The 16,174-nt window shown below is 37.8% G+C and overlaps 1 protein-coding gene across 6 annotated transcripts in view; it reads left to right on the plus strand.

Moving 5' to 3' along the window:
• Positions 1-16,174, plus strand: part of MARK1 (microtubule affinity regulating kinase 1) — a 53,750-nt gene that overhangs the window by 31,116 nt on the left and 6,460 nt on the right. For 5 of the 6 annotated variants that reach the window (XM_042808770.1, XM_042808783.1, XM_042808779.1 and 2 more), the window contains 8 exons: positions 325-381; positions 4,510-4,746; positions 4,834-4,953; positions 8,805-8,904; positions 9,332-9,444; positions 10,661-10,814; positions 11,964-12,157; positions 13,693-13,793. In XM_042808770.1, the coding sequence (XP_042664704.1) occupies positions 325-381; positions 4,510-4,746; positions 4,834-4,953; positions 8,805-8,904; positions 9,332-9,444; positions 10,661-10,814; positions 11,964-12,157; positions 13,693-13,793 (1,076 nt within the window). Of the gene's footprint in view, positions 1-324; positions 382-4,509; positions 4,747-4,833; positions 4,954-8,804; positions 8,905-9,331; positions 9,445-10,660; positions 10,815-11,963; positions 12,158-13,692; positions 13,794-14,643; positions 16,172-16,174 lie in introns of those variants that run through there. The other variant, XM_042808814.1, reaches the window with a different exon arrangement.

A 16,174-nucleotide genomic window follows, 5' to 3' on the forward strand; every position in this document is an offset into this window, starting at 1 on the left:
GGGGAACATTCAGCTACTGATTTTTCAAAAAAATTATGATTTCTCTTTATAGCTATTGTGCAATCAGTGTGTAAAACAGATGCTTCTCCACATCTGTTACCTGCATGAGGAGTTTGTATTACGCTTTTTAATAAGAAGATGAGTTTTGGTATTTGAGATTTTATGAAACATACATGAATGTTTTCTAAAAGGACAGCTTTATGTATTAACTTTTTTTTTCTTTTTTTTTCTGAATCATATCAGGATCTAAAATTACTAAATAATATGCAAAAATTTATATTGAATTTAAGCTAAAATATTTCTCTGATTGTCTTGGTGTTTCAGATTGTATCTGCAGTGCAGTACTGTCATCAGAAGTGCATAGTTCATCGTGATCTTAAGGTAAACTGTTATTCATTCTTCATTGTAATGATTGACAATGTAGACTTAATTTCATTATATAAATTTATCCTTGCTGTAGACTGTGAACAGATGGATATGGGAACTATCTCTTTGTGTTTTATTCTTGATTTTCTGAAGCACAGAAACAGTGTAGCTTGCTTGTTGGAACAGGGGTAAGACAAGAGCAGAATGTGTGCTACTTTCATCTCAGTTTTGGCTCTGAGAGAAAGATGTGCTCTCTGAAGAATTGTACCTGCTGGCATACGGATATCTACTTACTGAAGCTGCAAAAGTTCAATGGCAGCAGTCAACACCACTTAATTAAACTACTTTCAGTTAAAAAATGTGTGTATTTCAGGATATAGAAAATATTCACTTCTTAGTGATTCATTAAAAAAAAGAAGTAAGATTTTTAATCCACATGAATTTCTGGTTTATACTTCAATTCAGGCCAAAAAATACATTGACGATAAACATAAATTATTCCAATTTCCTTTTATTTTTTTTTTAAATGCTTTCTGGTGCTTTTTTTCCTGTACACAAATACCAGGCCCCGTTAAAGAATTCTGCAGTTGCATGCACAGCCTCAGCCTTTAGTCTGAAGTTGTCTTCCTGCCAAGTTTAGATATCATAGAACTTGGACACAAGATCTTCACCCAAAAGCTGGCTTGTACTCTTGCTTTCATGTCTGTGTTTACAGAGAAAACACTGCTGTAGGTTCTTTTTTGTTAGTGTATCTAAATATCTGTGAAAAGATTAATTTGAATAATTCCAGCATTCTGCCTTCAACCTCTTTCTTACAAACCTGTTCCCTAATAATTGTTGATATGCCAGCTACTGGCATATGTACGGTACCACACAATCCATCCTTCACTGCTGAGTCCTTCTTGCCCAGCACTGTTGTCGTTGGATGCTGGTGGAGGTGCTACTGTGTGGCCAGTGCTCTTAAGTCAGAATGGAAGGAGAAAACTTAGAAAATCTTGATTTAAAAATAAATACAATAAATTCTTTTCCTTCTTATGTGGTGGTTTGGCACTTCTAATGTTTTGTCAAGCACCCTGGAGCAGCTTGCTCCTGCCACTGTTATGGGCTTTCTAGAAGGCGGAATCTGCAGTGCCTGTTGGCTCAACTGAAGAGCTCCCTTCATTGGTCTCCTTTTAAGTACATGAGGCTGAGAGTGGGAGAGAAGAGAGAGCTGTCTGTCTCCTTACCCTTACCTTGCACTTGCTTGATCTGCACAGCTACATAATTGACTCTTGCTGTATTTATTTAGCATCCTGCATCTTGCTCTTTCTCCTAGAGCCCTTTGCAGCCTTGACCCTTAATTCCCTTCTTAGCTGCTTAGCAAGCATACGCTTCTTTGGCCCTGAAGCGTGCCCAGAAAAGGGCAGTGAAATTGATGAAAGGTCTGAAGCACAAGTCTTATGGGGGATGGCTAGTGAAACTGGGATTGTTCATTTTGGAGAAAAGGAGGCTTAGGAGAGACACTACTGCTCTATACAACTATCTGAAAGGAGACAGTGGCAAGGTGGGGGTCAGCTTCTTTTGGGTAACAGCGGTAGAACAAGAGGTAGTGGCCTTAAGTTGTGCCAAGGGGAGGTTCGGGTTGGATATTAGGAAAAAATTGTTAGAGTGGTAAGGCATTGGCACAGGCTGCCCAGGCAGTAGAGTCATCATCCCTAGAGGTGTTCAAGAAACACGTGGATGTAGTGAATGAACATGGGTTGACAGCTGGACATGATGGTTTTAGGGATCTTTTCCAACCTTAATGAGTTTTTGATTCTTCATGTAACTCAGAAGACTATGGAAAACTGCTCTGTGGCATTTGCATGGTATCCCTTTTAACACCTGTTGTAAGTGCTCTGCTGCTGTTCTTTTTCCTTGTTTCAAGATAGACAGAAAGACTCCAAAATCATGCATTAGTTTACTTTCCTCTCTATGTTTTCTCTTACATAGAGTTACGCTAGGCTCATTTGAAATGTTCAGCATGAAGTGTGATTGAGAACCAGTCAGCTTAGCCAATGGAAAATGCATAACCTAGAGCGAAAAGGACTAAATGTATGGTTATGAGGAAGTGTTCTCACTTCCTCTCTCCTTTCCAAACATTGTCTGTCATCTCTCCAGCTCCACACAAAGTTTTAAGTGAGAAAAAGGAGGAAGAGACAATTTGTAAAGTTGTCTGCGTTCACATCTGCTTCTGATAGTTTTCTCCAAGTTATGGGCATGGCTGACCAATTCACTTCATTAGCACCTTAAAACAGAGGTCTAGTATTACAGTGGGGATTTGATGAGCTTTTGTATTTTTTTAAGAGGAATAAGGGTAAGCTATGATATATAAGTTACTTCTGACTCAAGTAGGAAGAGGCATGTAAGGTGCAAGTGAGTCCAGTGTATTCTGGAAAAAGGGGGACAGTGTAAGGCCCACTGCTACTTAAACTGCCTCCCATTGATTTGCTTCTGTGAAACTAAAAAGCTTGAGTAGAAAGGGTTATAACTGAATCCAGCTTTGTGCTCACAATATGATGCACAAGTCTTATCATACTCTTCCAGTGACTGTTAATGCTTTCTGATCTGAATATCTAGCCATAAAGATTATAGTCTTGTTATTTGGCGTATTAGAAGTGTGTGTGTGTGTGTGGAGGGGGGGAAGAGGAGGAGAAAGAGAATAGGTGGGCTGTTGTTTTTTAGTGGTTTTGTCTGAATAAGAAACCTAAAAGTGCAGAGTCTTAGGGTAGCTGTGTACTGTTGAACTAGGAGAACTATTGTAATCGCTGAGCAGCTGCACTGACAGTAATGTTTTCACCACAAGGAAAATGAAGTCTTTGTGCAGTAATGTAGAAGGCTGTCAAATCTGGAAAATATTTCAGAGTGTGTCTGCAGGCACATCAGCTGGAACCAGCTGAGATTACAGGTCATGAATTGGGAAAATAAAATATTTTCCAGGAAAATAAGTTAGTGAAAATGGGCTATATTTTGTTCCTGACAAAGGCTAAATTCTGTCCCCCAGCTATTGGTTTGATATATTGGTAGACTCCTTTCCTAGTCATTGAATGCGATGAAATTATTAAAAGTAAAGCCGATGAGGGGGAGGAGGAAGGAGAGAACACGTATTTACTGCTGTTAGCAAAGTAAACAAGTTCAGTGATCCTAATCCAAGAGATGCGTGGTGCTGGTTTTTCTGATCGTTTGTTTCCTTCTCCAAGTGGAAGGAAAGAACAGTTATTGATCTGTTTCGAAGAGGACTCAACTGAGCACAGCATCTGATGAGAGAATTCAGTGTTAGCTATAAAGCTGACATTTGGCAGTTAAGAGAACATCGCACTTTGGCAAATGCCTGACCTGTTAAAAAAAGAGATTCCTGCACTTACTAGTTTCTGGGAAGTAGTGCTGATGATGTGTCCATCAGGAGCCTGGACACAGATGAGTAAACACTGCGGTTCTCCTGCACACAATGCATAGCATCCTTGTTTTAGGAAATGCACTTTATTCTTTTCCAGTAGCATATGAAAATTTCTCTAACCATATTCTTTTTATCTTTTGCCCTACCTATGATGTTAAGGTATAAAATACTGTCACTGACTCTTTGGGTTCCCGAATACTTGATTCTGCATATTTGTAATGCATTCTATTCACACAGTCGTAGTCGAATGCCCACTAACACTGAGATGTATAATACTCCATTTTTCATACAGTGTAAGAATTGAGTGTTAATGTTGTTACTGCTAAAGCAAAACACTAGCAATAAGGTGGGGAGAATTTTTTGGTGCAGGTTGCTAAGGTAGGACACATGGCTTTTCAAGTCTTGAGTGCCTTCTAACATCTACCCCACCAAATGGAAGATGAATGTTTGGGATTCAGTGTATGCTCCATGGTGTCAGAAAACCGTCAAAACCTGAAACTGCTGTTTTGAGAAGCCCAGATGCTTTGATCTGACACTTAGCAGTTCTATTTTCCTAACTAAATACAGTCAATTTTCAATCTTAGTCATACATTAAGGGGGATTAGTTCCTTTCTTAATGCAAGAAAGATGCAGAAGATGAAAGAATTTTTCATTTGTTAAATGATGTGTTAAATGCTGTGCTATATTGGTCTTCTACCCAGCTTGTCCTTCTTTTATTTTTCTCTTAGGCAGAAAACCTTCTACTTGATTCAGATATGAACATTAAAATTGCAGACTTTGGGTTTAGTAATGAATTTACAGTTGGTAATAAACTGGACACGTTTTGTGGAAGCCCACCTTATGCTGCTCCTGAACTTTTCCAAGGAAAGAAATACGATGGTCCTGAAGTGGATGTGTGGAGTCTTGGAGTGATATTGTACACACTAGTAAGCGGATCGTTGCCATTTGATGGTCAGAATCTAAAGGTAGGCTTATAATATGAAATCTAGGCTTTTCTTCTTTAAGTTTTCTGTGTCATTTGTAGGTTCATCTTTTAAAAATTTATTTTAAAGGAATTGAGGGAGCGAGTACTGAGGGGGAAGTATCGTATTCCGTTCTATATGTCCACAGACTGTGAAAATCTACTTAAGAAGCTACTAGTACTGAATCCAATAAAACGAGGCAGCTTGGAAGTAAGTAATTATACCTTTTTCCTTTAAAATAAATAAATAAATGATAAGTATTATCTCAGCTGAGGGAGCTGGGCTTGCTTAGCCTGGAGAAGAGAAGGCTGTGGGGTTACCGCATTGCAGCTTTCTGGTACCTGAAGGGAGCCTACAGGCAGGGGAGTCAACTCTTTACAAAGGTAGATAATGGCAGAACAAGGGGAAATGGTTTTAAGTTGAAGGAGGGAAGATTTAGGTTGGATACTGGGAAAGTTCTTTACCAAGAGAGTGGTGTGGTGCTGGCACAGGTTGCCCAGAGAGGTTGTGGATGCTTCGTCCCTGGAAGTGTTCAAGTCCGGGTTGGATGGGGCCCTGGACAGCCTGTGGTCTGCTATGAGATATGGAGGTTGGCAGCCCTGCTTGCAGCAGGGCGGTTGAAGGTTGATGATCTTTGAGGTCGCTTCCAACCCAAGCTATTTTATGATTCTGTGATTAATTTAGATTAAGAACAAGCAAAATATAGTCATTGCTTAAGCCTTCTTTTAATTTCCATGATAGGTATCTCCTGTTTTAGGGGGACCAAAAGTCTTACTGAAAACAAATAAACAACCCACCCCACTCCCCAAAGCAAAACCCTGGGAAACATCCCAGAAACAAAGCAGCTTGAGTAGAAGATGTTAGTGAATTGCAACTACTGAAGACTGTCATCTAAGAACATTTCAATGTGCAAAATGCTCCCACTTGTTTGGATCAGATAATAGATTCAAAACATGGTGAAAGCTGGACAAGATCATAAATATCTTCATCTTTGAGGAATTCTTCAGGGAAAAAAAAAAGGAATAACAGTAGCAAGCAATACCATAAGTGTTTTTAAAGTAACACCTGCTTACTGTAGAGATGAAAGTAGAACAGAAAATAAATACATGCTTTGAAAATAGTATTTGCGTGAGTTAATCGCCAGTGACCTTTGCTTTATCTTTCTGTGCATGATTGTGCAGCAGTGGATAGAATTCCAGAGATGAAATCCCATTTAAGCAGCTTTGTATCTGTGTTGGTGTGACTTCTGCCCCCTGGTATGGGTGCAACCTGTGCAAGGAAGCATGCATTTGCTGAGCTGTGTCTGCATGCAGCTTCTTTCAAGCTGATTCTGTTTTGTGATTTAATACAAGTAGTTTTAACTTGAATATAATCTGTACAGAAGAGAGCAGTGAGTGATGACTTCTATTTGGATATTCACTAATTAATTGTGTTGTATCCATTCTCATCTGGAAGACATTGTGATAAGAGCTTCACCACCACACAAGACGTTGGAAGATTGCTCATCTTTCCTCACAATGTCATGTTTCAGTTTTAGGAAATACATTCCCATTTTATCTTACTTTTCTCTGGATTTTCAGCAGTTGCAGTTACTCTTCAGATGTACTTTCATTTTCATTCAAATATTGTGGCATTTTCCAGTTCTTTTAAAATTCCTTTTTGTCTTGGAGAGAGGTGTTGCATAGCAGCCTCACAGGGAGCTGCATAGTAGTCAGGTTGTATGGAAATAAATATTACATGGGACAGGGGTGTTTTGAGTCAGTACTAAAACAGTGATGGTATGGGCAGTAGTCAGGACACTAATGAAGGGGGAGAGGCAGTACAAACTTATTTTAAATGGGTGTTCCTAAAATTACATTTGGAGTATGTATTTAGTAGTTGGGCTCTGGAAATAAATAGCTGTTAAATTTGTGTGAGCACTTCTAAAAATACGTAACTAGAATTAGAAGTACATATTTAGTAGAAGCTTTTGAAAGGCAGAAAGATAATGTTGTCCTGGGGGAGAGGGTTTTTCCTTGTGCTGTCTTGCAGCTACTTGATCAACCCTAGACATACATGCACTCATGGTTCCCATGCATGCTTTTCCCAGACCATCCAGTAGGGTTGGATATTGGAGAAGTTCTTTACTGCTCACTGGTGAATTCACAGCAGAGCTGAGGCTGACACAGCATCAGAGCTGCATATGTTAGCTTTACCACTCTTACTCTGGTAAGAATCAAGTAAACTTTTATTCAGATGTGTGTAGATGACTTGGTTGCAGCAGAGAAAAAACACTTGAGAAGCAAGAGAACATTTTTGTAAAACTATAAACCTTCCAGGAAGAGATGGAGAAAGAATGCAGTATTGGAAGTTATGTGGAGCTCTGTCAGGTTTTCAAGAAATCCCCTGCTCCACCACCATCCTTAAGCTCTTTGCAAAGCAAAACTGAAATTCCCACGAAGGAGGGCTGTGTTTACAAGCAGTAATAAAGCACATCATTTTGAGAAAAAAACAGACCTTGAGTCAGGCAAGATTTGTATTACATAGCCTTGAAATTCAATGGAAACTTCAATAATTTTTATTTGGTTGAAATACAGCTTGGGTTGATGATAATCAGATCTTTAAATAACCCTGACCGAGGCTGCTGTTCTGTAATCAGCTGACTTTCACAGATGTAATATTGATCCTTGAGTAAGATTATTTGTGTCATTTCAGAATGCTTGTAAGAACCTTTTTTAAGAGTCATACAGTAACAGACTGTCTGATCCTCTGTTTAGTAAAATATTTAATGAGCAATGTATTATAATTTTAAAAATGCAGATGTTGTACAGTACTCCTTTGAGAGTCGATCATGTTATTACAAGGCTACAAATAAATAACCAGGATCTATCACTAAGTAAGCTCTTGATTTGTGTGCCAGAAATGCAGTATAGAGATGTTGAGAATTCTTCCCCCCACCCCAGCCACCCACAAAAGCCATAAAATCAATTATGTGGCAGAACTTTGAATAAATCTTTAAGTCTTACTGTCAGCAAATTGTTAATAGGTTCCAGTATGAAGTTTTGTATTGCACTTGTAAGGATACAGCTATTTGTGTCTTTAATTTGGCAGCAGCACTGCATAGAAAGAATTTGATAATATTAATGGAAAATTGAGTCTTTTGCTCTATGCTAGAGATAACTTAATTTGATGTTTGCAAGGCATATTTGGAGTCTGTGGGAAACTAGACTTATTGGCACTTGTTTCACAATTCTGTCAATCTAGCAAGCAATATTAGTATTGTCCCCAGAAGAGGCATGTGTGCCTCAAGCTGTGGGAGAAAAATTGGTTTTAGCTGCTTTATAAAAAGATGATGAATATGTCCTTAAGGAGAAATTGCAGTGATGGTTAGGTGTTCCAGCTGATGGATGCTGCAGGCATACAAGGGGTCCAAGCCACAGCAGAAGGAAATTATTTTCAAAGAATGCAGGAGAAGTTTTTAAAGTTAATGCCTGTGTGGCATGGACAGAGTTAAGAGGCATTTTTCCCTCCAGCTGAACTGTGGCGTCTTTAGTTCCATTGCAGTGGGAAGATGCATAGGAAGAAAATGACAGTTTGGATCAGGGTCTTGAATTATTCTGGGAAGTATAGACACACGTCTGTATTATTCCTTAGTTTCCTACTTTGTTATTATTTGAAGGAGTTATTTATTGTGGTACAGTCTGTTTTGTAGTAGCATCCAGGAACCGTAACTAAGATTAGGGCGTGTGTGTCTATCCTTCAGCACAAGAAGATGAGGCTGATGGAAGTGAAAAGTACAAAATGGAAGACTTGTGTTTGTTGGAAGTGCATCCCAGTAGTTTTTCTGATGGTTCAGCTGGTTTCTTGTATTGCAGAGGGTAAATAAACAGCACGGGTAATTAATTGATGAGGAAAAAAAAGAATGTGAAAGATAACAGAAGATACGGTAAGAAGATATGAGTTGGGGAAAGGTAGGAGAGAGAGGGCAATGGTCCAGTTATCTTGGATTTCAAGTTGGTTTATTACTCAAATCAGCTGGCACAGATTTAATCAAGTATGTAAATATTCATTTCTTTTCCTAGCAAATTATGAAGGATCGGTGGATGAATGTTGGCCATGAAGAGGAAGAATTGAAGCCATATACCGAGCCTGAACCAGACTTTAATGACACCAAGAGAATAGGTAAGGCTTCTAGGAAAATGCTGTGTATTACATTCATAGGCAGTTCTATCTTGTAAGTCAGACAAAACTCTTTAACAGCATTTAAGATACTTATCATACAAGTGAAATGTTTTCTTATTTAAATGAGAAATTTCATTACAGTGCTTTCCTCATAACTGCTGCTGTGACAGAGATGACATGAATCTACATCCACAGTAAAGAACAAATCAGATTACAGAATTCAAAAGGCAAAAGGAAAGGGACTTTGTTATGCTAGTAGTGTTTTCTTTATCAGCTGTGGTCAGAGAATGCACTGTGTTGGCACTGTAGCAATCATAGCTTCTGTTTGCCAGTGTTGAATTACATTGTGAGTTTTCAAGATGAAAAAAAACAACAGTGAAAGCAAGGATATACATTCTATCTGATTTCTCTTTCTCTTTATTTCTAGACATTATGGTAACAATGGGTTTTTCAAGAGAAGAAATCCACGAATCTTTAGTAAACCAAAAGTACGATGAAGTCATGGCTACTTACTTGCTTCTAGGTAGAAAACCACCTGAAGTAAGTGATACCTAATGTACATCTTCTATATTGGCCTTTAGGTCTGGTTGATTTGAATATTCTGATCGTCAGTGTTTTATGAAAAATTCAATTAATAAATCAAGATAGTAATTTGGAATTGGTAACTTCAGGAATGTGTCTCCCATTCTATTCATATATTCTTGGGCATCTTGTTAGTTCCCACATGAAGAAATAGACTAAGTGTAGTGTCTTGATATTCATTCCTATATATATATATATAACTAAGAAAGCTAGCTGTTAATCTGAAGTGGAATGACTTTAGATGCCAAGTCTTATTTCTGTCCTGTGATATATCTTTTCAGTTTAAATCTGAACTACATAAGAATTTGACTAAATGAATTGTTTTTCTAAGCTGTGACATCCTTTATTTCTCAGAAATATATTCATCCTTTCTGACTCATGTACTGTTATTATATATTTTATTCTATAATCACTTCATCACAGCCATTAATAAGTTTGTGATAGGAAGTAATTTGGCTGTTTTAGAACTCATTGGATCTGTAGATCTCCTGGGATGCAGGAATTTTCTAGAAAAAGAGCTGTGAACAGAGGCTTTCTTTTTAGAAGGACTTTTTCTTTCCTGGTGCTTCTTTGGCCTTCCTTCATTTCTAAGATAGTGTAGCTCTGTATGAGTGTGCTTTCCCACAAAATTTCTGAACCAGAATTTCCTTGTGATAGCAGAACATAGGAAGAACCTACCTAAAATAATTTTGACTCAAGCTGCTTAAAAGAGATCTCTTTTTCCACTGCTCTTAACAACTTATGCTGATTAGGTACCACGAAACTAGTAGCAGAACTCCATACCTTATAAAGACACTTCAAATCCTATAAGGAGTCCTTGAACCAGTAATACTTGCCCCTCTGTTTTCGTTTTATAAGTTTTCTTTTAAAATTAAAAAAAAAAAAAAAAAAAAGCAAGAGGAGAAATTCTTTGGTTTATGTTTAACGCAGATTTGGCACCTGTCAAGATTATTCTAATTTCATTTTAAGCATTCTGTAACTCTTCAGCTTTAAATACGAGTTTCTAAAACATACAAAATTAAGTGATGAAAGACTTTCTTGAAAACTGAACTGTGAAGGTAATCTTAATTATAAAGGATAGCGCCTTTCTTTGGAGCTCTTCACTTTCTTGTGCCGTAAAAAAAGCAGAAATGTTGGATTCTGTTTATGCTTTGCTAAACTGTGTTTCTTGTAGTTTGAAGGAGGCGACTCCCTATCCAGCAGCAACTTGGGTCAAAGATCTCGTCCTAGCAGCGACCTCAACAACAGCTCTGTGCAGTCTCCTGCTCACTTGAAGGTCCAACGGAGCATATCTACCAATCAGAAACAACGGCGGTTCAGCGATCATGGTGGGGATGACATTCCAACAAGTAAAGTAACACACACAATTTAAGCCTGAATGTGCAGTGTTTTGTGAACCTGGCCGGTCCACCACTCTGTGCATTTGTTGTGTATCTCGTCAGGCTCCGCTGTGGTGCTTCTATCTGTATGAACGTTCCTATGGTAAATCTGGGGCAACGCGAGTTAAGCATTTAATTTTTGTCTTGCTACTTGGTTGACTCAGTAAATAAGAGCTTGAGGATGTTTCCTGTTAGGAAGTAGAGGCAAAATATTGATCTGAATAAACTTAAACATGCAAACCATTACATTTAGCAGTGCATTTGGAGTTAGGACCAAACTGGAAATTTTTCTCAGAGCTCACAATTTTGCCAAGTGTTCAGGAAACATTTTCAGGTGCAACTAGTCACATCAGAAATGAAAGTACATGTAAAGTATCGAATGAAAGCTTTCTTCCTCATAAAGAGTTATCAAATTACTAGAATCATTTAAAAATTGTTTTGCCCTCCTCTCTGTCTAATCTTACGCTGTCCTAATTTTTTTTTTTTGCACTACCATTCTCCCCATATGTTAGTGTGGCATTTAAAAAAAAAAAAGTCATCAATATTGTGAAACATCATCAGCTGATGTGACTTTACTTCAAGGCAGCATAAAATCCTGTTGATTAAGGATTTGCCTGAAAGCTCTTCAACAATTCTTTCCTCCCCCCAGTGATTATTATTTTCCACATATAAATGTGCTTGTAAAGAATAGCCTTAGCATTTTTGAGGGAAAAATACTTTTCAAGCTAGATTCAGGAAAATATATGCATCAAAAAGTACAAAAAGTCAAAATTTGATGTTTCTTCTAGCTTTTTTTAATAATATTGCAGAAAATGCACTGGTTCAAATGAGATTATACTATTCCTACTTCCTACCTATACGTGAATCTCAGTGTACAGTTCTCAATTGCACATTGTTAATAAAGAGAGCATGTTTAAGAAGAGCTTAGAATGTCAGAGTTCAGTTTAATACTTTGATATGTGTGCTGAGATTGCAGTTGTTCTTCAGAAAGTCCAAATGTAATCCCCATGAGTCAGGAAAAGCAAACAAACCAAAACCAACCTTGTTTTGACCAAGAGATTATTTTTAGGCATTGCTAATAATGCTTTTATTTGACAGTTGGTCCATCAATTCCTCCTACTGTGTCATACACAAAAAGGGCTCAGGCAAACAGTGTGGAAAGTGAACAGAAAGAAGACTGGGACAAAGATGTGTCACGCAAACTGAGCAGCACAACAGTGGGATCCAAAGGAGAGATGGCTGCGAGTCCACTTGTGGGTCCAGAAAGAAAGAAATCAACTACAGTTCCCAGTGTGAGTGTGTGTGCTTATGGTTTGTTAAATTTGTTTTTCTATTAACATTATTATAGACATAATTGTTAGTAAACATGCTACTAATACCTTTTCTGACACATTCTTCTGGCAAACAAAAATAGGCTGCAGTGAATGTCTTTTAAAATAAACCTCTCCCTTTCTCCCTAACTTCATTTTCTAACACTAATGTAGTAAGTAGTAAGCATGAGAATATCTGCACTGGGGCGAACTGAGGGTTTGTGAAGGCAAATATTGGACACTTAAGGAAAGAATGTGAGATCAGAGCCAATACAGAGTGCTCTGTCCTTGGTTTTTCATGCTTTCCCTGTTTTCTAATGCTTGTGTTATCTACAAAGAAGTCAAAGGTCTTCCTGAATCAGAGGATTCATCTGAATGTTATTTTGTAATATCCCTCATGAAATGTCTCTCCATCTGTTTCTCTGTCTGTTTATCTTTCTGAAGCTGCTCTATTTTTGACTTGAGAAATGGGATGAGGTGAGGGGGAATAACCCTTTTGTTCCCTTGTGTGTACTTGTTGATATCTCAGAATATCCCAAGTTGGAAGGGACCCATAAGGATCACTGAGTCCAACCATTGGCTGCACACAGCACCACCCAAAATCCCAAAATCCAAACCTTATGTCCTTACACTATGGCACATTTAACATCTTCAGTCATATTAGTCTAACTTCTGAGAGTTTAATTTCAAAAAATATTTACTGTTGTTAATCTTCCTTACAAAAGTGGTTTGAAACAGTTTATTCAGTAGTTTCTGCAGAGAGATATTAAGCAGAAAAGCTGTAAATAAGGAGAGCGTAAACAGTAGGTCTTGCAGAGCTGAGCTTAGTGCATATGAAATCGAGGAAACTTTCATTATACACAATTTTGTGCTTGGCAGGAGGAGGATGAGAATGTTTGTAGGTATTCAATGAAATGTGTTTGAACTAAAATTAGTAACAGAAAGAGATAAGGTCCCATGATGGCTACAAGGCACTTCTGCCGTCTTACTATAAATTCTCACGGTCAAATTATTCTCTGTTCTCCATCATAACCTGAGGTTTGACTGACAGAGATCGACAATATTTTCATTTTTTTCTTTAAAACCCTTTTGATTAGGGAGGCAAGCTTCAAGCCAGAGCCCTAGTTAGCAACTTATTCTGTGCCAGGACCTTTAAGCCGGTCAGACGTATGTGCTCTTGGGCAGGTTCCAGTTTGCTGTTTCAGCTCTTGATCCCAAAGTCAAATAATTCAGCAGTGTGTTATATAGAAATTGGGTAGTAATATTTAGTAAAATTAATTTTCTTTGTTTTCTCTTAATGAATGTTAAATGGTACAGTAAAGAGATGGTGGATGAAGTATCGAGGGGGATAAAAGTATCTAGTGATGTAACTGATTTGTGTTAGCGTATTAAGTTCATTAAGGCATTTAGAATGGTGGAAATTCTGTTTTGATTTCCCAGGTTTGCTTTTTGTACATAACATAAAGCATAGAAGATAAGACTGAAATTAAATGAAATACTTTAATTTTTTCTTCTAGAACAATGTATTTTCTGGAAGTGGAATGACAAGAAGGAACACTTATGTTTGTGAGCGTTCTTCAGATCGCTATTCTGCAATACAGAATGGGAAGGACAACAGGTATTCCCTCTTGTGTGTTAATTTGGGTACACAGACTGGAGGCACAGAAGTGGGTTATGAGACAATCAATACAATTATGAAGCACGGTGTGAGAAGTAAAGTTTTACTGTGTGTTTTTATCTTCTCGTCCGACGCAGCTTCAATATTTACGATGAAATACAAAGTTGTAGATCTGCCTTTTCCTCTTCTTCTGGATCATCTTTCAAATCCCTTCATAATTACTCAAATATTTAAAAATTCAGACTTGTTAGTGCTTTTTGATGTCTCTGTTTGGTCCAAGAAATATTCTGACAGTATTTATAACCAATTTATGTCTGTATGCAGGATGCTGATCACAATTATTCAGTGTGCTTTGTCAAATACTAACGTATGACTTGTTAAAAAACACAGATTTTGTTTATCTTTGATATTACTGCATTATTTACCCCTTGTATCTGGCTGAAAAATAAAAAATACAGGGCTGTTGATCTGCATTAAGATGACAGGCTGTGAAACATGAGGAAGTTGACACCACTTGCTGTTATTTAAATTGCTTAAAGAAGGAATTGCTTAAAAAGCCATAAAGCTAATTAATTGATTTCTAATTATTGGATGGGATTTTCCAAAAGGCCTTTCTAAATTTTTGTGTACACCTTAACATATGTTGAAACAACGGTTTAAACCATCTTTAAAAAAAAAACAACAAAACAAACCTTGTTTAGATGTAGAGTTACAATCTGTATTCAAATATATCCTAGTCTCACAAATATTAACTTTCGCTTTAATAGATGTAAACTCCAACACCACTTTAATGAGAAGTGACTCTTCTGAAGTTCTTCATTTTATAGTTCTTTTTTAATTATTTCTGTAGGATTGAAAAACAGCCAAGTCTTGATTCCTCTTCATGAGTGCAATAACCGTGCTCAGTTCTTCATGAAGAACGAAGAAGAATGTTGCAGTTCAGTTTGTGTTTGGTGTAGCTGAACATCTCGTGCCATCAACACATTAGTCAGATTCTGAAATCTTTACTTTGCTACAGATATTATTTCACTTTGGGACTGCTGTTGCTAATACATAATTAATGTAATTTTGCTTATCCTTATGGAGGCAAAGCTGTATTTTGGCCTAAGTTACCTGACATTGTTTTTAAAAATTCATGACATAATATCACTTCTACTACCTTGCCTTTTTTGCTACTTAGTTGAAGCAGAAATAAAAAGTACGGGTGGAAGGAGCTGTATCAGTCTAGCATTGGCTTGAGAGAGAGCTGATGCAGAAGGCAAATACTTTGCTTGAAGCAGAGCAGCCTGTTCTGTTCAGAGCTGCTGTGGTGCTGCTCTGTGAGGCCTGGGAGGAGCCTTCCCATGCCTCAGGGACTCTGCAGCTGCAGGGCAAGAAGTTTCCTTCTTACTGGGGTCATGACCAGGTGTTTAAATGCTGTCCGCATCTCCTGAGTGAACTTCTATAGCTTCCTATGTTTTATTTCACTTCCAGTTCTTACTTAGAGGTAGATTTGGGGGGTTTTGGTTGTCATGAGTTTGGTCTGTAGGGATTTCACCTATTGGGAAACACCCAGCATGGCAGCTCCAGGTACTGATCACCAGAAGATCTTTCGAATTGCAATGCTGTCATTGTCAGAAGTGTTTTATGGTGTGTTGGCATTCTTTAGGGTATCAAATATATTTTTCAGAAACAAGTACAAACTTGCTTGATAAGTGCAGTAGCTGCACAATAAGATGCAAGCAGTTCCTCATGTGCATGGCTTTTTGAGGTGTTACCACAATAGAAGTTAAAGCCGGAGAACTACGGACGTGAGGCCACCTATTTTCTGTTGTCTTTAATTGTTCCACATAGCTGTAACGCCTCTGTTTAATGGTGCAAGAATCAAAGGGAATTTTTCCTCTCCCAGGGATGTTTTAAACACTTGCAGAAAATTCAAGTTTGACAACTTTTTGGCAGTTAAGTGATGAAGGGTGGGAATAATTGAGAACTGCTTTCAGGCTGCTGACTGAGCACTCTGAATTGACCTCTTCTGTAAGTTGGGCTTTCTCTTGAAGCTGACTTGCCTTTAATGCACTACACAGAAGTCTGAAGGAGAAGTACAGCTTGGAGTGAATGTGTTTTTAAAAGGCTAGGTAACAATGTGGCAAAAAATGTTCTCAGTTTTAGGTGTTTGAATTATAACTGAAGAGTATTCACTGTTAATGACTTACCCTCAATTACATATCCTTTACTTCAGCAGCAGGAGGCAGCCTCATCACTCTGTCTTCTGATTATTTTAACAGTGCTTGCTACATTCCAAAAGAAAATATGACTTGCTGTATTCCGTTTTGCAGGGTTTTACACTAACTTTCTTTTTTCCTTTTCATTTCTTTGTCCCTCCTGCCTTGCTGCCATGACAA

The sequence above is a fragment of the Centrocercus urophasianus genome, unplaced genomic scaffold, assembly GCF_019232065.1.
Source record: "Centrocercus urophasianus isolate 14NV4802_14NV808 unplaced genomic scaffold, USGS_Curo_1.0 seq_10, whole genome shotgun sequence".
Classification (NCBI taxonomy): domain Eukaryota; kingdom Metazoa; phylum Chordata; class Aves; order Galliformes; family Phasianidae; genus Centrocercus; species Centrocercus urophasianus.